The sequence below is a fragment of the Vombatus ursinus genome, unplaced genomic scaffold (genome assembly GCF_900497805.2).
Source record: "Vombatus ursinus unplaced genomic scaffold, bare-nosed wombat genome assembly UNPS02006510.1, whole genome shotgun sequence".
NCBI classification, from domain to species: domain Eukaryota; kingdom Metazoa; phylum Chordata; class Mammalia; order Diprotodontia; family Vombatidae; genus Vombatus; species Vombatus ursinus.
Genome location: NW_020946288.1, coordinates 1 through 25,627, shown reverse-complemented (window position 1 = coordinate 25,627; position 25,627 = coordinate 1). Strand labels below are relative to the sequence as shown.

General features: G+C 40.0%; 1 protein-coding gene across 1 annotated transcript; it reads left to right on the top strand.

Moving 5' to 3' along the window:
• LOC114033024 (transforming growth factor beta-3 proprotein) lies at window positions 1–22,733 on the top strand (the record flags this gene model as incomplete). Its single annotated transcript, XM_027848474.1, has 6 exons — window positions 1–164; window positions 2,729–2,858; window positions 11,691–11,798; window positions 17,121–17,292; window positions 19,157–19,310; window positions 20,649–22,733. Coding segments are annotated over 6 exons (887 nt in total), but the record flags the coding sequence as incomplete, so codon positions are not given.
• Window positions 22,734–25,627: the final 2,894 nt, after the last annotated feature.

Here is a 25,627-nt window from a genome sequence, read left to right as displayed (position 1 = left end):
ATGAGCTGAGCGTGTGTCCCAAAGGGATTACCTCCAAGGTTTTCCGCTTCAACGTGTCCTCGGTGGAGAAGAATGGAACCAATTTATTCCGAGCTGAATTCCGAGTCTTGAGGGTGCCCAACCCCAACGCCAAACGCACGGAGCAGAGAATCGAGCTCTTTCAGGTGAGCTCCCAGCCCTTCCATCTCCTCCCGTCAGTGGTGGCAAAGCTCCTTCCCTGACCCATTAGACACTCCCCCCTAAGTGGCAGACCCCATCCTCCCATTCGGAAGAGAGCTACCGCATGCTTTTACTCCCTGATTCCTAGCAGCCTCCGAAAGGTCAGGATGGGCCTTGATATGTGAGAGAAATCACAAGTCCCTAATTTCCACAAATGGCAAGGGGGTGCTACAACAGAAAGACTCAGAAGATCTCAATTCTAATACCATCTCTGGCACTTACTCCTTCTTTGAAATTTGGCCTGGTTATTTAACTTTATCAGGCCTCAGTTTCCCATCTGTAAAAATGAAGGGATTAGACCAGATGGCCTTTGTGGTCCCTTCCGACTATCAAAAACAATCTCATAAGGCACATAGGACAAGTGGTATCGTTCCCATATGTTTGAAGAAAAAAATGGGGGGCCAGAAAGGTTGTGATTTTTTGGAGGTCACACAGCTACTTAGCAAGAGAACTGAGACTAGAACTTCTTTGTCCCAGTGGAGAGGTCTTTCACTCACTTTGCTACCCTTCTCACGTACACCATTCCTTCTCCCACCTCTGCCTTTGCCTTGGCCATCCCCTAGCATGGCACGTACTTCCTCCTTACCTCGACCTCAGAATCTTTCTTTTCCTTTGACAGCTCAAGAACCATCTTTTTTTTTTTTTTAATTTTCCTGAGCTAATTCCTATCCTGCTTGAAGTCTCATGAATTCCTGTTGGAGTTTGGGGACATACAATTCTCCCCCTGTGCTCAGTTGGCTGTACCTCCATGCCTAGAAAGTATGCCTTCCTCATAAAATGCCTCTCTTCCTTCAAAAAGAGACAGCTAGGTGATGCAGTGGTAAGAGTGTTAGGTCTGGAGTCAGGAAGACCTGAGTTCAAATCCTGTCTCAGATGTTTACTAGCTATGTGACCATGGGCAAGTTGCTTAGCTTCTATCTGCCTCAGTTTCTTCACCTGTAAAATGGGGATAATAATAACATCTACTTCTCTGGGTTGTTGTGAGGATCATTGAAATATTTGTAAAATGCTTTGAAAATCTTAAAGTGCTTTATGTGCCAGCTATTATTATTATTCAAGACAGAGCATAAACGTCACCTTCTATGTTCATGAAGCCTTTCTTGATCATTCCCCAAACATGAGTGTTCTCCCTCTCAAACTACCACCCATGTACCTACTTTATATTTATTCTCTTCATATTTATTCTGCATACATTTAATATAGATAGAAGTGAATGTTGTTGTTGTTTTTTAGTCATGTCCACTTTTCATGACCCCATTTTGGGTTTTCTTGGCAAAGATACTGGAATGGCTTGCCATTTCCTTCTTCAGTTCATTTTACAGATGAGGAAACTGAGGCCAAGTTGATTTAGTGACTTGCCCAGGGTCACACAGCTAGTAAGTGTCTGAGGCTAGATTTGAACTCAGGTCTTCCTGACGCCATACCCAGCACTCCATCCACTGCACCACTAGCTGCTTGTATGTGTACCTACCCACCCCCACACACATGCATGGACACATACATGCATTCACATACATGTATTTTAATGTGCATACATACACACATGTGCATGAACATACATGTGCATGCATACACAGAGATGCACACAGGTGCTTACACATATATATATAAGTGTGGGTGTATATACATACGTATGTGCATCTATCCATGGCCATATACATTTTACACATTTGTGCAAAATATATACATATGCACATGCATATGTGTGCAGATATACACATGGATATATACATATATTTACATACCTGTATATAAATGTGTAAGTACACACATATGTGTATGCATATATAGTTATGTGTATATGTATATGCGTACAGATGCACACCTGTTTACACATATGCATATAAGTGTGTGTTCACATACATACATGTGTGTATGTATTTGAGCATACACGTGGGCATATACCCATGCTTACCCACATGTATATAAATGCACACACGCACAAACATGTGCGCACATGTGTGTATGTGCCCGTGGTCACACATGTTTATGTACATGTGTGTGCATGCACACATGTGTGTATGTATACGCATATATACACACACATATACACATTTCTTATCTCCCCATAGAATTTGAGCTCTTTAAGGGTAGTGACTGTGGTATTCTTTTATTTGTACAAATACAAAGTACAGGGCTTGGCACACAGTAGGTGCTTAATAAATGTTGATTGATGGGGGTTAGGGAAGAAATGGGAAAAAGCATTTATTCAGTGCCTACTATCAGCCAGGGGCAGTGCCAAGTAAGTACTTTACAAATAATATCTCATCAGATTGGTGTCCTGTCTCCCAGCTCTGTTAATCATTTCCTATTTATGCTGTATATAGCTTGTTTGTACATGTCTGCTTGTTCCTTGTTTCCTCCATGAGATTGCGAGCTCCTTAAGGAAAGGGTCTGTTTTCTGCCTCTTTCCATATCCCTAGGGCTTAGCCCCATGCCTGGAACGTGGTAGGTACTTAATAAATACTGATTGGTCGGTTGAGAGCTCAGTCCTCTCTCTGCCCCACAGATCCTGCGGCCTGATGAGCACATCGCCAAACAGCGCTACATCAGTGGCAAAAACCTGCCCACTCGAGGCACGGCGGAGTGGCTGTCCTTCGATGTCACTGACACAGTTCGGGAATGGCTTCTCCACAGAGGTGAGCCCTCCCCTCTCTCTGACTGGCAGGGATGGTTACTTCCGACGGCTGCTACTCGCATTCGCCCCTGCCCCATCCACAGTGACTTATGCCCAGGGTGTGGTTGGTATGGACTTCATTCCGAGGCTACCTGTGTGACCCCTATTGTTGAAAACGTGCAAAGGGCCTTGATTTCCTCAGCTAGGGAATATCCCGAATGGTCGCTCCCTTGACTGCCTTCACCAGTGCAGATCGCAACTTGTCTATTACTAAGTCAATCACAGGACCATGGAGTTAGAGCTGGGGGGAAAAAAGAGGCCATTGAGTCCAATCTCCTAATTTTATAGATGAGAAAACTGAGGCATACAGAGGGTAAGTGATTTGCCTAGGGTCACCCGGTTAATAAGTGACTGAAGCAGGATTTAGAGCAGCTAGATGGTATAGTGGAGTCAGGAAAACTCATCGTCCTGAGTTCAAATCCAGCCTCAGATACTTACTAGGTATGTGACCATGGGCAAGTGTCTTAACCCTGTTTGCCTCAGTTTCCCCATCTGTAAAATGAGCTGAAGAAGGAAATGGCAAACCACTCCAGTATCTCTGCCAAGAAAACCCCAGACAGGGTCACAAAGAATCGAAATGACTGAAAAAATGACTGAACAATAACTGATGCAGTATTTGGACCCAAAGTCTTCCTGACACCGACAGTGTCTCATCTATTACTTGGTTACTGTTTCTGTTTTTTAAAGGAGTACAAAATGGTAAGTAAGGCTGAGGGGTAGTGGGGTAAGGTCCTTCCACAAGCTCTAAGTGTCTGGAGGGCACAATCCTATCAATTCTCCCTCTTCTCCCAGGCACCCTATCATTCTCTCCTGCTTCCCTAAGAGAATACAAACAATTCCCTGCAGAACATGCCCTGGGGCTTCCCATTCCGGCAGAGTTTCATAAAAACCTAATAAAAATGGAACAGAGAGAAGAGGCCTCTGATATTAAATTCCTCTTAGACTAACTGTCCGAGGTTAATTAGGCTCATCTGGATTTCTTTTTGTCGATTTATTTTCATGATTGCAGTGTTCTGAGAGCAGCAACCAGTATTTCTATCTTGATCTACTTAAGCAATAGACAAGTTGCAATCTGCCTTAGTGGAAGTGGTCAAGAGAGAAATCACTCAGGGAGTTCCTCAGTGTGAGGAAACAAAGGTCATTTGTATATTTCCATAAATAGTGAATATCTACTTACACAGGGAGCCTACTAACAACGGAGACCATTCTATTCACACCCCAGGCATGAGTAATTATGTAACCCATGTTTATTAGCTTTTCCTAATAAATGTGAGTCCATCATTAACTAATCATAATAGTTCTGTTACCAGAGTTCCTTGTTGCCCCAAAGACAAATGTTTCCCTCAGTGTGGGAGGTAAACAAAAATGTCTTACATTGATAGGGCATTTTATATTTTTGTGGCACTTTCATATGTTAATTTGACTATCAAAAACAGCTTTATGAGGTAGGTAGGGCAGGGGGTAATGTCACCATTTGTTTAGAGAGAAAAAAATGGGGGCAGAGAGTTTGAGTGATTTTTCTGAGGTCACATAGTTTTAACTAGTTAGTAGGACAGCCGGGACTTTTGTCGTTGTAGAGTCATTTCAGTACAACTCTTCCGGAATCATTTGGGGTTTTCTTGGCAAAGATACTGGAGTAGTTTGCCATTTCCTTCTCCAGCTTATTTGACAGATAAGGAAACTGCAGCAAATAGGGCAAGTGACTTGCCCAGGGTCACTCAGCTAGTAAGTGTCTGAGGCTAGATTTGAATGCAGGAAGATGTCTTCCTGATTCCCAGCCCAGTGCTCTGTGCACTATGGTGCCACCTAGCTGCCACAGCTGGGACTAGACTTTCTTACAGCCAGTGGGACAAAGTTTTTGACTTTGCTGTACTTCTCACATGGGACATCCCATCCCTCATCTCTGTGCCTTTGCAGCGACCATCCCTCACACATGGAATGCATTCATTCTTTACCTCTACCTCAGCGTCCTTCTTTTCCCTTAAGACACAGCTCAAGTACCATTTTATATTTTTTAATGAAATTTTATTTTTTTCAAGCAAAGAAAATCTGCCTCCTCTCCTTCCCACCTCTTCTCCCACCCCTGCCCTGAGAAAGAAAGAAAAACAAAACCTCTGTTACAAACATACATAGTCAAGCAAAGAGGTGGATAGAGTGCTGGGCTGGGAGTCAGGAAGTCTCCTCTTCCTGAGTCCAAAACTGGCCTCAGACATTTACTAGCTGTATGACCCTGGGCAAGTCACTTCACTCTGTTTCCTCAGTTTCCTCATTTATAAAAAGAGCTGGAGAAAGAAATGGCAAACCACTCCAGTATCTTTGTTAAGAAAACCCCAAATGGGGTCACAAAGAGCTAGATATGACTGAACAACAAGAAGTTAAGCAAAACAAAGTCTTGAATTGGCCATGTTAAAAAAAAATGCTTTAATTTGCACTCTGAGTTCATCACTTCTCTATCTGGAGGTAGATAGTATGTTTTATTTTTTTATTTTTTTTTAGATAGTGTGTTTTGTCATGAGTTCTTTGGAACTGTATTTGTCATTGTATGAGTCAGAATTCCCAAGTCTTTCAAAGTTGTTTGTCTTTAAAATATTGTCTTTGTTGTACAAATTGTTCTGCTTCCATTCACTTCATTCTGCATCAGTTCATACAAGTCTTCCTATGTTTTTCTGAAACTGTCCCCTTCATCATCTCTTACAGCATAATAGTATTATATCACATTCATATGCCGTAACTTGCTCAGTCATTCATCAATTGATGGGCACTCCCTCAGTCTCCATTTTTTTTGTCACCATACACACACACAAACAAAAAGCTGCTATAAATATTTTTGTACAAATAGATCCCTTTCTACTTTCTGTGATCTCTTTGGGGTTTAGGGGCAGTAGTGGTATCTCTAGATCAAAGGATAAGCAAGGTTTAATAACCTTTTGGGCATAGTTCCAAATTGCTTTTCAGAATGGCTGGATGAGCTCATAGCTCTGCCAACAGAGTATAAATTTACCTGTTTTCCCATAGCCCAAGCACCATTTTCTACATGAAACCTTTTTTGATTCCCCCAACTGCTCGTGCCCTCCCATGCAGACTACTTGCATTTAAGTACTTCATATATAGTTGTTATTTATTCATTTTATATTTATATTGAATACATTTAAATATTTACTTGTCTCCCTCATTGTAATCTAAGCTGATTAGCCTGCCAGGTAGTAGGCACTTAAATCTTGTTGATTATTTTTAAATCACACACATCTGGAAAGCTGAATTGTTAGCTTTTCCAGTATCATGTTAAATGAAATGCTGCAAAGTTAGAATCATTCTGGCTCTCAGTGAATGTGGGGACATTGACCCTGTGTGTCTCCACCATTATTTACGTTTTCCTCCTTTTTGTCCTTCATGGTTTTTTTGGAACTTTCCCTGTGACTTCCTGCCTACTCTCTTTTCAAGACCTATTGGCTGGACCAAGGTCTACTGGACCTGGCCAGACAATTTTCCATATGTATTTTCACCTGATCCTCACCATTCAACTCTACTCATTTATCTCAGTTTTGACCATCTAACTCTTTTTTTTTCTTTTTTGGTGAGGCAACCAGGGTTAAGTGACTTGCCCAGGGTCATACAGCTAGTAAGTACCAAGTGTCTGAGGCCAGATTTGAACTCATGTCCTCCTGCCTCCAAGGTTGGAGCTTTATCCACTGTGTCATCTAGCTGCCCTCTTTGACCACCTAACTCATAGAATCATAAAGTCTTCAAGCTGGAAGAGACCTTTAGATGTCATCTAGTCCAACTTGTCACCCAACGCAGGAATCTCAAATACAGCATTTATGGCGTGGTTATCCATCCTGTCCTTGAATACTTCCAGTACTGGAGGAGAGATCACTGTTATACAAAGCGGCTTGATAAACTACTCTTGTCTCCATCTGTCTTAATTGGAAAAAAAGAGTTTGCTAACTGTATGATTAGGAAAAGCCTTTTTGATTATGGCCCTAGATCTGCCTACACACCCAATTGAAAAAAGCTTCTCCTAATCACACGGTTAAGACTGGAACTGGTATAGAACGTCCATGCCTGCTCCATGATCTGTCCAAGACACTTCCATTCCAAGCCTTTGATACTGTCTTGGAAGTTGGTTCCTTAACCTCTCCACATGGAAAGACTTTCATCCTAGGTGATCTGTGCTTAAACCATTTCCCAGGTGTTCTACACATGGGTCAGACCCCAGTTACACAGGGATGGTGATTAGAGCCACAGGGAGTAGATTGACACACCTCTTCCAGAATAATGGCAGTGTTGATTTGATCATGATTCTAGAACTGAAGAGGGAAGATGATACACTCCTGGTAAGTGTGTGCAGAAGATTGCCAAGGTATAGGAAGTGAAGTCCAACATGGCAACAGTCTTCCTGAAACAGTGCTTGAAATACTGTTTTCCCTTTGGCTTCGCTTTCAGTTTAATTGTTGACTTTTTCACTGTGCCTGGCACATAATAAGCACTTAATTATTGTACCTTGATTCTTAATCCCTCTTTAATATTCCACCATCTGAAGTAATTTATTTTGTTTATGATTATTCCCTCTGTGACTTTACCCTTCCTCTTAAATACCTCTCCTTTTCTTTACCTGTCTTCTATTTCCCTCTTGAATTTTATGTATTACTACATTAAACTGTGTGTGTCAACTCTGCTTTGTCTTTTTTCTTCCTTAGTATATTCCTTTCCCCCTCCCTACTCTGTCCTCTCTTAAGACCATCAATACGGAACATAACTACCTTCAAGACCTTGGTTCACTTTATTTAATTCCCTCTATGACCCTTGAAGACTATGAAGGAGTCACTTGTCTCTTCTCCTCCTGTTCATCTAGCTCCTCCCAACTGCCTAAATTATTTATCTTCCTAGGTTTTTCTTGACCCTTTTATTTACATTTCAAAGTTTCTATCAAGTCCTGATCTTTTCATCAAGAATATTTGAGGGGCAGCTAGGTGGCACAATAAATAGATCACTGGTCCTGGAGTCAAGAGGGCCTGAATTCAAATCTGACCTTAGACACTTACTAGCAGTGTGACCCTGGGCAAGTCACTTAAACCCAATTGCCTCAAAAAAAAAAAAAGAATGTTTGAAAGTCCTCTATTCTATTAAAGGTTCAGATAATTCAGTTTTGAAGAATGAATTATTCTTGGTTGTAAGCTTTTATTTTTTGCCTTTTGGAATATTATATTCCAAGATTTTCTCTCCTTTATAGTAGTTTCTACCAAGTCTTATATGATCCTGACTGTGGTTTCTTGCCCTTTGAATTCTTTCTTTCTGGCTACTTGTGCTACTTTTTTTCTTTACCCTGAAACCTCTGAATTTTGGCTATAACACCCCTGGGAATGTTCATTTTGGGATTTCTTTCAGATGACCAGTGGGTTGTTTTTGTTGTCATTTTGCCCTCTAGTTCTAGTAAATATGGGATGTTTTTACTTATGGTTTCTTGAAATATATTCAGGATTTCTGTTTGGTCAAAGGTTTGAAAGAATCTGATGATTATTACAGTACTTGACATGTTTTCTAGGACATTGTTTTTGATAGTTACTTTATATTTTCTTCTATTTGTTCAATCTTTTGATTTTATCCTTTCCCCCAAACTCAACAAGTATTTATTATGTATCTATTGTGTGGCAGGCACTGTGCTAGATACTAGGAATAGATAATAAATAGGAACTGGATAGGAGCTGTCCTATAGTTTCTATTTTTTAAATTCTAAACTTAAGAAATACCAAATAAAAGTAGTATTTTCATATACAAAATAGAAAAGGAAAAAGAATTGTACATGAAGCCACAAATCTCTATTAAATACAGCTTGTTTTTCCTTTTAAGTATATAACACATTTTTCTTTTTTCTAATTTTTTTGTCATATCATCAAATCATTGAGTTATATTTGATCTATTTTCATTATCAAGAAGTCTGATATCGAGGAAGGTTTTCTACTATCTGACCTAAGCTATTTATTCTTCCAGTTTTTTTTTTCCTACAGAGCTCTTGTTTTATTAAAAAAAAAAAAAAACTCTTACATCATTTCTTCCAGATACTCTTGTGGCCAAACTATTCTTTTTTAATGAGGCTTTGCTAGTACTTATTGTAGAGCTATTTTCTTCTGAGCTTTCCTTTTGAGGATCTCTTAATTCATAATACTTCTTTGTAGTGTTCAGTGTTTTCTTCTGTTATTGTTATTATCTCCCAACCTTAGGTTCTGATCTGGAACTTTGTGCCAGGATCATGCTCTGTCTCTTCCCACACTCTTAGATGGTGTAGTGAGGCTCTGTTTAGACATGAACTCAATTTTCTGAGTTCCTTCGACTGGCTTTTACCTTCTCTGACATGGCTGGGCATACCAGTAGGCATCAATGTCCCCTGTTAGAGGTCTATGGTTGGCTTCCCTGGAAGGGACACTGCTGTAGTCTTCTATCCCCACTGAGGCTTCCCTGGTCAGAGATGAACTGCAATCTTCTGTTCTTCTTAGAGTTTTCCTGTTGGAGCATTGCCATTGCCAGATCTCCCATCCTGCTGGGGACTATGATAATAGCTAAAATATATATACATATATATATATATGTATATATATATATATAAATTGCATTTGAGTTAACAAAGTGCTTTAGATGCATTATCTAATTTGAATCTCACAATAACTTTGTTAAGTAGATACAAGTATTATCCATTTCACAGGTGAGGAAACTGAGGGTCAGAGAGGTTAAGTGACTTGTCCAAGGTCTATGCTTCACCTTGTTGACTCACCTTGACTTTTATGCCATACATTATGACTAATAGACTGATAGGACAAGCATATGAAGAATGCAAATTGCCTAGCTTATGATTTACCATTGGATGGAATTGAATTAGTCTAATAGTCTGCTATATCTTGGATAGTATTACAGATGGACAATGGACTGGACCCAAAATTGAGTAGGAGGATAGAAGGCTTTATCCCTTTTGGGAAATTGCGTAGGACTGTTAATGATCCCAAGTCACTCCTTGGTGCCAAAAACAAACAAAGCAAAATCCCTTTTAATATTAGTATTCCCTTGCTATATGAATGTGAATCATAGAAGGCTATACTTTCTGAAGAATCAAACTCATACATTAACCAAAAGGCAATGTAGATACACATGGTGGGTATAAATAGGTGACCACATACTGCCATAGATACCTTGTAGACTAGAATTAGTATAAAAAAGATAGCATAAAGAATATGTAAGATTTAAAGAGGTAGTAAGCCTGTCATGTATTATTGAGATGAAGGGATAATGCACTGATGACCATGAAATATTGAAATACCTATAGCAGGAGTTTTAACCTAGGGTCTATGAACTCTAAAAAAAATTGATAATTGTATTTGTGTGTAATGGGTTTCCTTTGTAATCCTATGTATTTTATTCTATGCTTTTAAGAACTTTATTCTGAGAAGGGGTTCATAGGCTTCACCAGATTTCTAGCAGAGTCCATGGAACACAAAAAGGTTGAGTCCCTCCTCTACTGTAAGGCCTCTGGCAAGTTGAATAGATTGACTATTGGAGAGTTATAGAAGGACCTAGATAAGAATAGCACAGGATACGATGGTACGCATGGGTTATGATCTATGCCAACCAAGGGAATATCCACATTGATGAGATTGGGAACCCAGTGAAAGGTTATACTAAATACCCTACCCTACCCCAAGCAGGCAGTTATATACTCTGCCCTTCATCTCAAACTCCTCTATGAGTTTTTCTTAATTAGAAGATAGAGTTTTCTTGTAATATCACTCTCTTTATCCAAATAGTTCCAATTCTTCCCCTTCAAGCACTGAAGAACACATATATTCCTTTATAATGTTGTAGATAATAATGTGTCGCTTGCATTAAAACTCTATCATGATGCTTCACTGTGGCCTGGAGGAAGGCTACAGTGGAGAAGTAACTGATTTGGTAGAGCTAAGCTCAGTAAGCTTTTGCATATGGCTCCAGTTCCAAGCAATCCTGTGAAGGGATCACATTATTTGAATTTGCATGGCATTTCTATTGGGCTGGAACCAATGTAGATATTTCACAAAACCATAACTTCGAATAGTGTGAATTAGAATACATATGACCACTTCTGGTGATTTATTATTTGTACTAATCGGCACCTAGCAGCTGCTACTGTAGCTGACCATTCATAAAAGCATGTTTGTTTCCAATAGCCAGAAATGTATTTAGAAAATGAATGTCTGAAACAACTGGGGAGAAAGCCTTTGAAATAGAATAGAAACTTCTTTAGAGCAGGGGGCTGTTCTATAAAAGACTAATATGATGTTGATCTTTTCATAATAAGAAATGAAATTGCCCTCTAATAGATTTCTTCATTGATGATGCTCATGTGTCCTAGAAAAAAGGAAAGGAGGATTCATTCTGAATTTCTTCATGATTCCTAGGAGGACAATTTTTATCACTAGAATTATTGATAATGTATAACCTTGAGAGCAGGAACTGGGTCTCATTTATTCTTGGATCTTTCTCCCACCTCCTGACACCTCCATCTAGCACAATACATTGTATATAGCAGGTATCTATTTAATGCCTATTGAATGAATGAATGAATGAATGAATTACTGGAATTTCTTTTCCCTCCAAGGGTAGAATGCCCACAATAATTAGCTTTGGGGCTTTTTCCACTTTTCATTATATTTTACAGGGTCCCACTCTTACTCTCTAATCTTGAAAGGAGTCTGGGTCTACATCTGAGCTAGCTGTATACTTCCCCAGGAAGCAAAACCTGTTTCTTACAGACCATGTCTTTCCTCCACAGAGTCCAACCTGGGGCTAGAAATCAGCATTCATTGTCCATGTCATACCTTCCAACCTAACGGAGACATCTTGGAGAACATTCATGAGGTGATGGAGATCAAATTCAAAGGTAACAGTACATATCCATACAAAGTAGCCTGGGGAAACAAATGGAATTAGATGGGGAAGAATCTGGGCAAGATTCCAAGAACAGGAATCAAGGGCCCAGACACATAACTGTTTGAGTATGTATACTATCTCCCAAATATATGGGACTGAACATTAGTCTAGTAAGTGTCAAGTGTTTGGTCTGAGGCCGGATTTGAACTCAGGTCCTCCTGACTCCAGGGCCTGTGCTCTATCCACTGCGTCACCTAGCTGCCCCTCAAATCACTTGATAAGTATTGCCTCACTTGATTCTCATATCAACCTTGTGAGGTAGATGCTATTATTTGTTTTTTGGTTTTTGATTTTGTTTTTGTTTTTTTGGTTTAGGGTTGTTGTTTTTTAACCAACAAGAAAACTAAGGCTCTAAGGGGTTGAGTGACTTGCCCTGGGTCACTCAGCTAGTAAATGTCTGAGGCAGATTTCAATCCCAGGTTCTTCTGACTCCAAGTCTTCCATTATATCTATTATGCTCAACCAACAATTTCTACCTTTTGCTTCTCTTAAATTCATCTCTTCTACATGACAAACAATCTACAATATTAGCTATCTATTATGCTCAACAAGTGATTACTCTTCATCAGAAAGAATACACTCTAGTAGGCGGGCATATGAATTGATTCATTCATTCAACAAATATATATCAAGTTCCCATATGGTTCATGCCTAATTGGGACAGTTAGGTGGCACAGAGGATAGAATGCCCGGCCTAGAATCGGGAAGACTCTTCCTGAGTTCAAATCTGGCCTCAGACACTTATTAGCTGTTTGACCCTGGGCAAGTCACTTAACCCTGTTGGCCTCAGTTTCCTCATCGGTAAAATGAGCTGGAGAAGGAAATGGCAAACTGCTCCAGTATCTTTGCCATGAAAACTGCAAATGGGGTCACAAAGAATCAGACATGACTGAAAACGACTAAACGAAACATATGTGTATAATGCTTCTAGGCTCTATATTTTTACGTTGTACTTTTATTTAAATGCAAAACATGTAAAAGTCATTTCTGTATCTAAATATGTTTCTAGGAAACTTTGCTCCGATGTGCTTACTGGTTTTCAGCTCAAGTTGCTATTTTTTCATTCATTCTCTCAGCTTTGGTGATCAAGGCATGCCTGAGGTCAGGCAAGCTGTCCAAAGCTGTGTTGACACAGTGGTTTGGCTAGGAGATGATACAGGAATCTCTCGGCTTCCTGTCCTGGGCAATGTTCTTAACCCCTATGGGTTCTGTTTCAGAACCTCTTCTTCTAGAATGCCAAGCATCTGACAACTTAATCATATAATCTTAGACTCACCGAACTCTTGCAGGGAGATGTAGAAGGCTCATATAATTCATTGCTTCTTTCCTATGGGCAAGGCTAAGGGTGGGGAACCTCTGATCTCAAGGCCACATGTGGCCCTCTAGGTCCTCAAGTGTGGCCCTTTGAAGTTTGGATTCAGTCAAAGGACCACACTTAAAGACCCTAGAGGGCTACATGTGGCCTTGAGACCAGAGGTTCCCCACCCTTGGGCAAGGCTGTGCTTCAATCACTTCAAACCAGTGGATATTGATCTTATTCTGAAAACATTTATGAAAGGTGATTTTACTACTTGATCTATATTCTAGGCAGCTAGGTGGTACAGTGGGTAGAGCACTGGGCCTGAAGTCTAGAAGATCTGAGTTCAAATCTGGCCTCAGACACTTACTAGCTATGTGACCCTGGGCAAGTCACTTAATCTCTGTCTGCCTCAGATTCCTTAATTGTAAAATGGGAATAACAAAAGCACCTACCTCCCAAGGTTACTGTGAAGATCAAATGAGATTATATTTGTATAGCACCTCGTTCATAGTAAGCACTTAATAAATGCTTATTCCTTTCTGCCCTCTTCAGTTTTTCTATTACTACCATCTCTCATAATCCTTACAGTCTAATCACCCTTCCTAAGGTCTAATTCCCACTTGTAGCCCCATACATGAGTTTTCTCTTCTCCCTCAGTATAGAAGAACATCTGATAGCTATTCTCTATTAAAAAATGTCTTCATCAGTTTGGCAACATTATTAAATTGTGTTTCAGCCTTCCCTTTTTCTAATGAAAAAGTCCCAATTCTTTTCTGTTTTTTTCACGATTATTATTTTTCAATCTTGCTTATCCTATTAGTTTTCTTACTCTGGACCCTTCCATCAAATGAGAGGATATCTGTATTCACACTTTATAAACTATAAAGCACAACACAAGTATAAATTGTCATTATCAATGTCCAAGTTTTCTTTTTTAACATAATATTTTATTTTTCCCCAATTACATATTAAAATAATTTTTAACATTTGTGTTTTTTATAAGTTTTGAGTTCCAAATTCCATTCCTCCCACACTTCCTTCCCTCCCCCCTTCCTGAATAAGCAATCCAATATAGATTATACATGTGCAATCGTGCAAAACATTTCCATATTTTTCATTGTGTATAAGAAGACTTGAACAACAACAACAAAAAGAAAGTGAAAATAGTACGTTTCAGTCTGTTTTCAGACTTCATGTTTCATCATGAGTCCTTTGGGATTGTCTTGGATCATTGTACTGCTGAGAATAGCTAAGTCATTTACAGATCATCATACAATATTGCTATTACTGTGTACAACATTCTCCTGGTTCTGCTCACTTCACTTGCATCAGTTAATGTAAGTCTTCCCAGGTTTTTCTGAAACCATCCTGCTCATCATTTCTTATAGCACAATAATATTCCATCACAATCATATACATACATACATATACATACAGATTGTTCAGCCATTCCTCAATTGATGGACATCCCCTTGATTTTCAATTCTTAGCCACCACAAAAAGGGCTGCTAAAAATATTTTTGTACAAAGAGGTCCTTTCCTCTCTTTTTTGATCTTTTTGGGATACAAATCTAGCAATGGTATTGCTGGATCAAAGGGTATGCACAGTTTGATTGCCCTTTGGGCATAATTCCAAATTATTCTCCAGAATGGTTGGTTCAGTTCACAACTCTACCAACAATGCATTAGTGTCCCAGTTTTACCACATCCTCTCCAATATTTATCATTTTCCCTTTTTGTTATGTTAGCCCATCTGATAGGTGTGAGGTGGTAACTGACAGTTATTTTAATTTGAATTTCTCTAATCAATAGTGATTTAGAGCATTTTTCATATGACTATAGATAGCTTTGATTTCTTTGTCTGAAAACTGCCTGTACATGTCCTTTGACCATTTATCATTTGACTCATTTATAAATTTGACTCAGTTCTCTATATATTTGAGAAATGAAACCTTTATCAGAGATACTTGTTGCAAAAATTTCCCCCATTTTCTGCCTTCCTTCTGATTTCTGTTGCATTGGTTTTGTTTGTGCAAAAAGTCTGAATTTTACATAATTGAAATTATCTATTTTACATTTTGAAATGCTGTCTATACCTTGTTTGATCCTAAATTCTTTGCCTATCTATAGATCTAATAGGTAAACCATTCCATGTTTTCCTAATTTGCTTATGGTAGTGCCCTTTGTGTGTAAATCATGTACCCTTTTGGACCCAGGTTCTCTTTAGTTGTGACATCTTAGAGTACTCTATGGATATATGGAACAATGCCAAGTATAGTCAGGAACAAGAAGATAGCAGGGTGATACAGTAGCTGTCTTCAATATTTGAAGGGCTCTTAGGTGATTAAGAAATTTGACTTACTCTTGTTGGTTCTAGGAAATATAACTACTGCAATGAGTGAAAGTAGAAGAGAGACAGATTTGGGTGCCATAAGTAGAGACTAGACCTGTGATTTCATTAGTATAGGGAACTCCTGAGTGAGGAAAACTTCCTTAAACAACTTCCTCAACCAACTTCCTCTGTATAGAGATGCCTGGAGCATTGCTTTAAGTGACTTGTCCAGAGTTATGAATATGTGTCAGTGGAGAAACTTGAACCCAGGACAACCTGACTTTGAGGGCAGCTCTTTATCTAGTGTTGTTGCCTCTCATGTAAGAACTTTCTCATAATTAGAGCTGTCTAAAAATAGAACGGGATGCCTGTGAGACAGTAGACTCTTCTTCATGGAAGGTGTTCACGTGGAAGCTAGGACAAGAGCTTGTTGGAGGATTGTAGGGTTGGACTATATGTGCTCTGAGATCTCTTCTGACTCCTTAATTATGAGGGAAATCATTTTAGAATTATCATTCAAGATGCTAGACTCAATGAACAACAGATCCATGAGTATTCACAAGTGGGACTGAGTTTAGAAGCCAACATCTTAGCACTCTCTATCTGTTCCATGGGCATTCACACACACAAATCTCGAGGAGTATACATCCTTATGTTGGCAGAGGATTTTATGTCTTTAGCAGCTATGTTTAATACTGTTTATATATAAGAAGTGTTTCCTTTTTAAATTTTTATTACTAATCTTTTTTTTATATATTACCTACATTTCCCAATATATCCCTTCCTTTCCCCTTTCAGAGAAATCTTTCCTTTCTAACAAAGAAGAAAAAAAGAAGAACCATTCCAGGAAACTAACTATTAACCAAGTCCAACATTATATTCAGTGTTCTATACCCATAGTCATTCCACAGAGAAGGGAAAGAGGTTCATTCTCAAATCATTAGAATATAAGTTCCTTGAGAGTAGGGATAGTTTGAATCTGTGCCTGGTACAGCATAGGTGCTGAGTAAATGCTTGTTAATTGATTAGTTGATCCCTTTTCTGAGGCCATTCTTGGTCATTATAATTACCTAACTTTGTTTTAATTTGCTGTTGTTTCTTTTTATATGGTTGTAGTTGTTGTGCACATTGTTTTCCTGATTCTGCTTACTTCACTTTTAATTAGTTCATGTGAGTTCCACCATGCTTCTCTGTATTCTTCATATTTATCCTTACTTATTGGGCAGAAGGTAATTTCATTACATTCATATAACACAATTTGTTTTGACATTCCGTAACCAATGGGCATCCACTTTGTTTTGAGGTCTTTACTTCTACAGAAAGTGCTACTCTAAATATTTTGATTGTAGATGGTATCTTTCTTATTCTCTTAAAAATTCTTGGGCATATGCATAGCAGTAGAATCTCTACTCTTGTGCCATCTATAAATCATCACTATTTTGCTACTTGAATGAAATGGATGGAGGGTTTAAGCCCACTTTTCCAGAATAAATCACTACCACCTTTTCAACGCATAGTTTGAGCCAGAATAAAAGAAAAAGGAGTCTTATTGCTAAAAAGTCACCAAATGTCTCTACCTTTTGCTTCTTTCAAGTTCATCTCTCTTAAATGATGAACATTATACAATTCTTTCCATTTAGGTGTTGACAGTGAGGAAGATTATGGGCGTGGAGATCTTGGGCGACTGAAGAAACAAAAAGATCACCACAATCCTCATTTGATTTTGATGATGATTCCTCCACATCGCCTTGACAGTCCAGGCCAGGGAGGCCAAAGGAAGAAACGGGCTCTTGATACCAACTACTGCTTCAGGTAATCCTCAATTCACCTGGGAAGTTCCCCTTGTCAAAAACATTAAGTTGTGTGAAGGCAGATTCCTTTGAAGGGGTCAGTAAGGAAAAGGAAGAGCAATATCCGAGAATAGTGGACAGACAGCTAGCCTCAGAGTCAGAAAGGCTCGGTTTCAACCCTGGGCATGTACCATAGACAACTCTCTATGACTCTGAGTTACAGAAGAATAGCTGATCTGTTTTAGAAAAGGGAGTTACCACAGAGTCCCCTAGACCAGTTAAATCACAGGTCCAGTCAGAAAACCAGAGAGACAGAGAAACAGAGGGAAGAAATGAGGGAAGAAACAAGAGAGGGTAGTTATGCTTAGCATGGATTGGTTTTCTTCCCAGAATTTTCATGTCATGTAAGTATTTGGAGAAAAATGTGATGACAAGTTGTTTTTAAATAAGTTCTTAGATCCCTATGAAGGGTTCTAGGGAGAGGAGAGTCCCAGAAAAAAAATAAGACAGATATGGGGCTGCCTTATTTGTAAGAGGTTATGAGCCAAAAAGAGCTATCACCTATTGCTAAGTAAATGTGAGCACTATTAAATGTTGCTTTTATTTTAAGGTGGGAAATTTTATAATTCTTTCTTAGGCAGTGTAGCTCAGGGACATACTATTGACCAGATCACATGTTCTGGTGTTTGAGATCCTTTAGGTATGAAGGAACTCCCAGTGTGGAAACTCCCTTTACCAATGCAGATAGGCAACTTGTCTGGAACATATGGCCTTTGAGGGCTATCTGGGGTACTGGATTTTTTTTTTTTTTTTTGCTTAGGCAGTTGGGGTTAAGTGATTTGCCCAGGGTCACACAGCTAGTAAGTGTCAAATGTTTGGTCTGAGGCCAGATTTGAACTCAGGTCCTCCTGACTTCAGGGCCGGTGCTCTGTCCACTGCACCACCTAGCTGCCCCTCGGGCACTGGCTTTTAAGTAACTTTCCTATGATTACCCAGCTAGCATGTCTTCCTGACTCTAAGCTCAGCACTCTGCCATGTTCTCTCTCTTTAAGGTACTCATTAGAAGAAACGTTGGGCATTAGCATTTGATTAGGTGGACTAAGGGTTCAGCCTAAACATCCGTTTACCATATGACATAAACTAGGCAGGGCTGTGTCAATTTATAGAAGTGTCATTTGAAGACTATCAATAGGGCCATCCTCAGAGAGACCATCTGTTCATAATGTCTAGAACTTGATCTGGCATGAAATTTTTTTGTTTGTATAATCTTTTACCTGTAGATATGTTGTGCAGACTGGGCAGGGCCACTTTTACAGACTCATTTTCTTTTTAGGACATTCTGTATCTACCCACTGAGCAGCTAGGTGGTGCAGTGGATAGAGTGCTGGGCCTGGAGTCAGGTAGACTCATCTTCTTGAGTTCAAATCCTGCCTCAGATACTTACTAGCTGTGTAACCCATGGCAAGTCATTTACCCTTTTTTGCCTCAGTTTCTTCATCTGGAGAAGGAAATGGCAAACCACTCCAGTATCTTTGACAAGAATACCCCAAATGGGGTCAGATAAAATGGAAAAATGACTGAACTGAACATATCTACTAACTGGATCTTTGGGGCTCTAGTTGACTACTTAAGGAGGGATCTTCTCAATTGCTCATTTAACACATTTGATTCTTTTTTTTTTAAATCTGAAAATATATGTCAAATTCAACACCACAGACTTTCTACCTCTCTGCAAAGGACCATTACAGGAACGTGTTTGAGTCTTAATCAGCAGAAATTTTTCTAATGGCTGTTAGCTTGGTACTTTCAAGCTCATTTCTCTTTAGTGAAATTTCTTTTATTTGGAGCCTCTTTCTGAATTTTTATATGTACACGTTTTGTTTCAGAAATTTGGAGGAGAACTGTTGTGTGCGTCCTCTCTACATTGACTTCCGACAAGATTTGGGCTGGAAGTGGGTCCACGAACCTAAGGGCTACTATGCCAACTTCTGCTCAGGTCCTTGCCCATACCTCCGAAGTGCAGACACAACTCATAGCACGGTACAGGAAATGTTTCTTATTCTATGGGTTCTGAAGGTTTAACCACATTTCAAGTACATTTCTTTGGTTTTGATGATCTGTGCCTGGGTCTCTGGTATTGACCTTCTGGTTAGACTCTTCCTAATCACATTTGACCTCCTCAAATTCCCTCCATGGTTCCAATCAGGAATGGCAGACTGTTTTTATTTCTGCTTTGTCTATAACTTTCATGGTGTGAGGATTAAATAACTTTCACATTTTTACCCCAGATGATAGGATCATAGCATCATAGCTTTAGAACTGGAAGCAACCTCAGAGGCCATATAGTTCAGTTGTTTCATTCACGAGGACCAGAGATGCCACATAACTTGCTCGGGGTCACACAGGTAGCAAACTTTAGTGATGCATCCGAGACTCCTGAATATAGTAGGCAAAGCACTTCTAGGTGAAAGCCCTCTCAAATCAGCAAAAAAAATTAGGATTCTATTGCCTTGCAAGTGACTCTCCTTAAAGATCAGCAATCAGAACAGTTCTAAGGGAAAGTAATTTGAAACCTAGAGATGAAATTATGGCCAGAGAGACTGAGGGGAGAAAGCTGCCTTGAAGTTTGCCTATGAATTTCTTTTCCACATAAGGGAGAGGAGAAAAATGTGCAGAAATTCATGGAGAGTGGCTCTCCATTGCACATTAGACCCACAAATGGTCAGGGGTTGTTAACCTTCTTTGCATCATGGATCCCTTTGGCAGTTCTGGTGAAGCCTATGCACCCCTTCTCAGAGTAACGTTTTTAAATGTATACAATATGTATGAAGGGATTCAATGATAGTAAAATAAAGATGTAATTTTTTTCCCATCTCAGTTCAGGATCCCCTGAAATGGGTGGACCCCAGGTTAAGAACTCCTGATTTAATGGAATGTCTTAGAGCCAAGAAACTTTAGTTCATCTAGTTCAACTCCCTCATTTTACAGAAGAGGAAACTGAGGTCTGTGCAAGAGCTTGCAAAACCACTGAAGAACTGTTCTTTTAAAAATGAAATTTACCTTAGTTAGACAATGTAAAGTCTTGAGAGGATGGTCCTCAGATAGTTCTGGTGAACTCAACTGATAGCTCTTAAACAGACCTAATGCTGATAGCTTTTTCTGTTGTGGATGAGCATTGGTTGCTCATTCATGCAGATATATATTTAAAAGAAAAATGAGTAAAAACCCTTTAAGCAGCAGATATGGCTGCTCTATCACTTGTTCTGAGAGAGAGAGAGAGAGAGAGTTCACAGTACAAAAATCATCTGGGCATAGCCTAGTGCTGTACGCTTGATCAGGACTTGGCTTCCTCACGCATGTGAAAACATCTCTTCATAGGTGCTGGGGCTGTATAATACGCTAAACCCTGAAGCATCCGCTTCACCTTGTTGTGTGCCCCAAGACCTGGAGCCTCTGACCATCCTGTACTATGTTGGGAGGACCCCCAAAGTGGAGCAGCTATCCAACATGGTGGTAAAGTCCTGTAAGTGCAGCTGAAATGCTGCCAGCTCTACCTGCGACCAAGAGAGAAGGAGAGAGAGAGAAAAAAAAAATGAAACCCAACACAACTGTTACTGCGGAACTGCTCCTAGGGAAACACAAGAAGAACAGACTTCACCTAGAGATCGGGAGACCACAACCGTCAGCCCTGGACCAATTGCTGAGACAGAGGCTCCCTTTTGGAACATTTTCTCTTTCTTGCTAGCTCTGACAATGACTGTGGTGAAAAAAAAAGTGTGGGTTTGGCTAGGGGGAAAACCAGTCAGTGTCTCCAAAATACTTGGATTTTTTCTGTGATGCTCTTTGTGAATGGTAGGGAGAGAGAGGAATTTGGCAAGTCAAGGAGATTTGCTATGTTACAATTGAGGGATAATGTGGGGAAAGGGGGAGAAAGTGTAGAAAATGTCTGAGAGGGAATGACATTTTTGATCTGAATTTAGGTTGGCTCGTTGCTGCTGCCTATCTGTCCTTGGGAATCTCTATTTCATTTTCTTGAAGCCACACAAGCCAAGCCTTTTCTTTCATATAGATCACCAAGAAGGGAAAATTCCCAGAACTGTACTCTTACTGCCTGGGATCAGGGACAGAGTTGCTACTTTTGCAAACTGTCCCTTCTACATACATCACTTTGCATCCTTGGGCCAATAGAGGGATATTACCCATCTAAGAGAATCCCAGAGTAAACAGCTGAGCCCTGTGGGTATGTTTGAGCTCAGGAGCAGAGGGCTGGCTGATGCATCATAATTAAGAACTAATCCTCTCTGTTTGCCTTTTGGGCAGTTCCTCTCACTCTCTTCCTCAATCCACCCCTCCTTGGAGTTTTTGTTAGACACCTTCCAGGTTAGAATGGTCATATAGACCTCAGATCCACGCAGCCATGGGGTGCCATGGGCTCCCCATCCTAGCTCCCAAAGACCTTGTGTTCATTGGTTGATCCTGGAAGTAGGTACTGTGGCACATGTGGTATTTGGGGGAAATCTCATGTGTCTCTTATGCATTGATTGACTTGGCCCTTGACTCACCTGGGCTGAGGTTTTTAAACACAAACACACACACACACACACACAAATATTACTCTCAAAACCTTTGTATAAATAAATATTTTGGGGGGAACTTGAATCATTTCATCTTCTAGGAACCAGCTCATGGAACATTAAATACTTTGTTCCTAGGTATAATCTTTATGTAATAGAGACCCTCTTATCCCTATTCCCACCTCTACCACTCAAAGTAAACTGGAACCTGGAACAGAGGATCTTAAAACTCTAATAACATTGCTTTAGCATGAATGCACTGGGGTCATACCGCCTCTGAAATAGGCATTCTGTATTGTAATGCCTGCTCCCATGATGGTGCTCCAAAGTATATACACTCTTACTACTAATGAGGAATTCTCTCAGATACAGAGAATGTCAGTTGGTCAGAAATCTATCCCCTAATAGGGAAAGATAGATACAAACATATTCACCTATATATGAACACTTGCATATAAGGATATGCTTCAATGTATTCAATCACTATTCCAACATTTCCGCAAAGTCACCAGAAGATCAATTCAAATGTCTACGACAGATGGTCTAAGAATGCAGTTATTGTGGTATCCTGAGTCCAGACTGGAAATGACTAACCAGGAATACCTTAAAAAAAAAAAAAGGTGCCTATTGACAGTGTTTCTAGAACTAGAGACAAAGGAATGCTCATTGCTTTAAATCTCTAAGATGAAGGCCTCTAGACTCCAGAGAAGCCTAGAATTCTATTTTGGCACTGACTCTCAAACGCCTACCAGGTTGTCATCAAAGCAGAAGTGAGGGAGCCTTTGTCTCATCCTGGAAGTGATGTTCCTTGCAGCACTGAGATCACCTTACCCAGTGGTAAAGCAAAAACATAAACATCAAATGCTAACATTTATAAATTCTCTTTTAATAGAAGACATAAAGAGTTTAGGGTTTGGATGTTTGTTTATTTTTTTTATTTGTTTTTTTGTTTTGTTTTGGGTTTTATTATTATTATTATTATTATTATTTTTTGGTTTTTGATAACCCCTTCTGGGGGGTTCTTGTATGCTGAGCTGCCATGGAAATCTTTAGTTGCTATCCTCCTATTTCTGCTTTGGCCATGGCCAGACTGCACAAGGTTTCTTCAACTTGATGCCACACCGAGGAATATCAGGCGACTCCATTTCATTCAGTACCTTAAATTCCCAACATCTCAGCCTGCCGTCCTAACAACAGGTGGTCATTTATCTCCTTTTACGAAGGAGATGCAGAGGTGACAGGGTGGTAGCTTGTCCAAGATGAGGCCAAACTAGCTCTATGGACCTGAGAACTGAAAATTGTTCTCCCAGATAACCAGTTTGGGAATCTACTCACTACCTCTCATTTTGGTTGGTCTTGAGGCTACAGTCAGAGATCAGTAAGAGGTAAGAAAAAGTGAGGGTCTTCTTGCCATTCACTTGTCCCTCCTCACTCCCTCCCACCCTCCAAATGCCCCCTCCCCTAGGAAGCCTTCCCTTTATTTAATCCAGCCAGCCCTGCCTCACAGGAATACTGAAATAGCTGTCTGTGGGTCGCCTCCTGTAGGCATAGGAGAGACTTCATATGAAATGTAGCTAGTTGTAATTCTTGTGATATCCCAAAGAAAACAGATGACAGTGTGATTCCAAAGATCTTTTTAATGGAAGAAGTCTTCTCTTGCCTTAATCACCACATGCAAATACGAGCAGGGGTCTGGTTGCCAGGATCACAACTACATAACACCATTTACAGGGACTATAAAAACGTGAATAACTAACCCTCCATTTTCATACATACATGTTATTTATGGGGGTTAGGGCGTAAAGAAGAGCACCAGACACATTACCACAGCCATGGGAATGGGCAGGGGAAGGACTGCATGGACTATTTAGCTTCTTATTATGAGCTGCCCGGTACCAACAAAACTACTTGAAAGGACTTGGATAAGTGAAAGGGTGAGATGTGAAGGCTCATATCAGCACCTGCAAAGTCAGGAAGAACACTAAATATGCCACTTGGACTTGATTATTTTCTTAAGAAGTTCTGAACAGTCCCATTAATCTGCAACCCTTTGTCGTGGGCCTTGGATCTCCATTCACAAATACCATTATAGTAGATTCCAGATAACCCCTTTATTCCCAAACCTTCATATCTAAGGGAATGACAGAACTCTATTTTGTCCCCCAACCTAATTCATGGTGGAATGGAAAGAATCACAATAGATGTCCCTCAAGCTAGTATCCTGGGCACCAGTAACCTCTGGAACACATGCCTGCTCCCTTCACTATAACAAATAGATCTTGTCACTTTAAGTGATTTTTTTTTTAACAGAGGCAAAAAAAAAATGCACCAAACCCTTTGTTTTCATTCATTAAAAAGAATTTTTGAAAGCTGCTCACAGTTAATCAAGTCTCTTTTCTTTGTCTTTGTTGTAGGTGATTTTCATTTTTTGAGTTTCCAACTCTGGCCTGTCACACCTCATTTCATAGCCCTGCAATTTGGAACGTCCTACATTTGGCTTGATGGCCCACTGACCATCACCACGGTCAGGAAACATCGCCAAGCTCCCCCTACAATATGGCAGAGCTAGGGAGGGTGACTTGTTGCTGGAAGTCACAGAGGATACAGAAACCCCCAAAGTGGCTTGAGCTTAAAACACCAAGCACACTGAAGTTTAGGGCCTCGTTCAGGAAAGCGCTGACAAAGAAGCAGGGGAAAGCGAGGAAGCAAGAAAGCAGAGAGTTAGTATGCGAAACGTATTAGGTCCACTCAGTGAGTGTATTGCACTGTTCTAAAGGACTGTTTATGTAAACAATTTAGTGTAGGGGATAAATGAATGTGCAATTCAAGAATGGTGACTAACTCCCTCAGTCATCTGTCATGGCCTGATGAGGAGACATTTGTGCAGTTATGAACCCCTTCCACATCACCTCCTGACCCCAACCCAGCTCATAAGCTACCATTGAGGTGTATGACCATGACTACACTCTGTCTTAACAAAACCTAAAATCAAAATAGACCAAGGTAATGCACATTTCTAAAACGAAAAATTTTAAATGCCTAGCAATTAAATAAAAAGTTGGTCACATTTCAGTTTCATTTGCAAATGAATAATGATTAGAGGGAAATTAGTTAAGTGGAAAAAATAAAACAAAAATAGAATTACTTTATCAATATTAAAAATCAGTAATTCTAAAATGGTGCTTTACCTTGGTTCATGTGGTCAACACACTAGGCTTTCTCCAATCGCCGGTTAACATGTTATGCCTGCCCTCTCTCCCTTTGCCCTTAATACCCTTTTTAAAGGGATTATAAACTTTGGTGGTGGTGATGTTTGTTTCTAGGGTTATATAAAATAGGAGCTTGATAATGAACCTAAAAGAAGCAGAAGCAAAATCCAAATAGCCAATGAGCCTCTGTTTTATATCATCTCTGCCTGGTAGCGGGAGAGGGAGAAAGAAGACCTAGGCAGGTGGGGGAAGGGAGGGAGAAGATAAAGGGGAAGGGGAAAAGGTACACTTGGGGCTCTGTCAGAGACACTGTCAAGTCCCGCCGGAATCCAGCTACTATCTTCTTCTGTCGCCCCAGGCGAGGCTCTTTAGACTGGTAGGGAGAAATCTGCTGCCGCCTTGGGGTGGGGTCGATGATGTGGCCTGGAACAAAGACAGGCCCTTTGTAGCTATGACTGCTGTCCCATCCTTATCTTTCTACCCGGCGGTGTTGAACGGTTTCCTCCTCGTTGTCAGTGGTCCATCATGGGCTGTAAGCAGGAGCTGAAAAGACAAGGCTCAAAGCTGAAGCAGC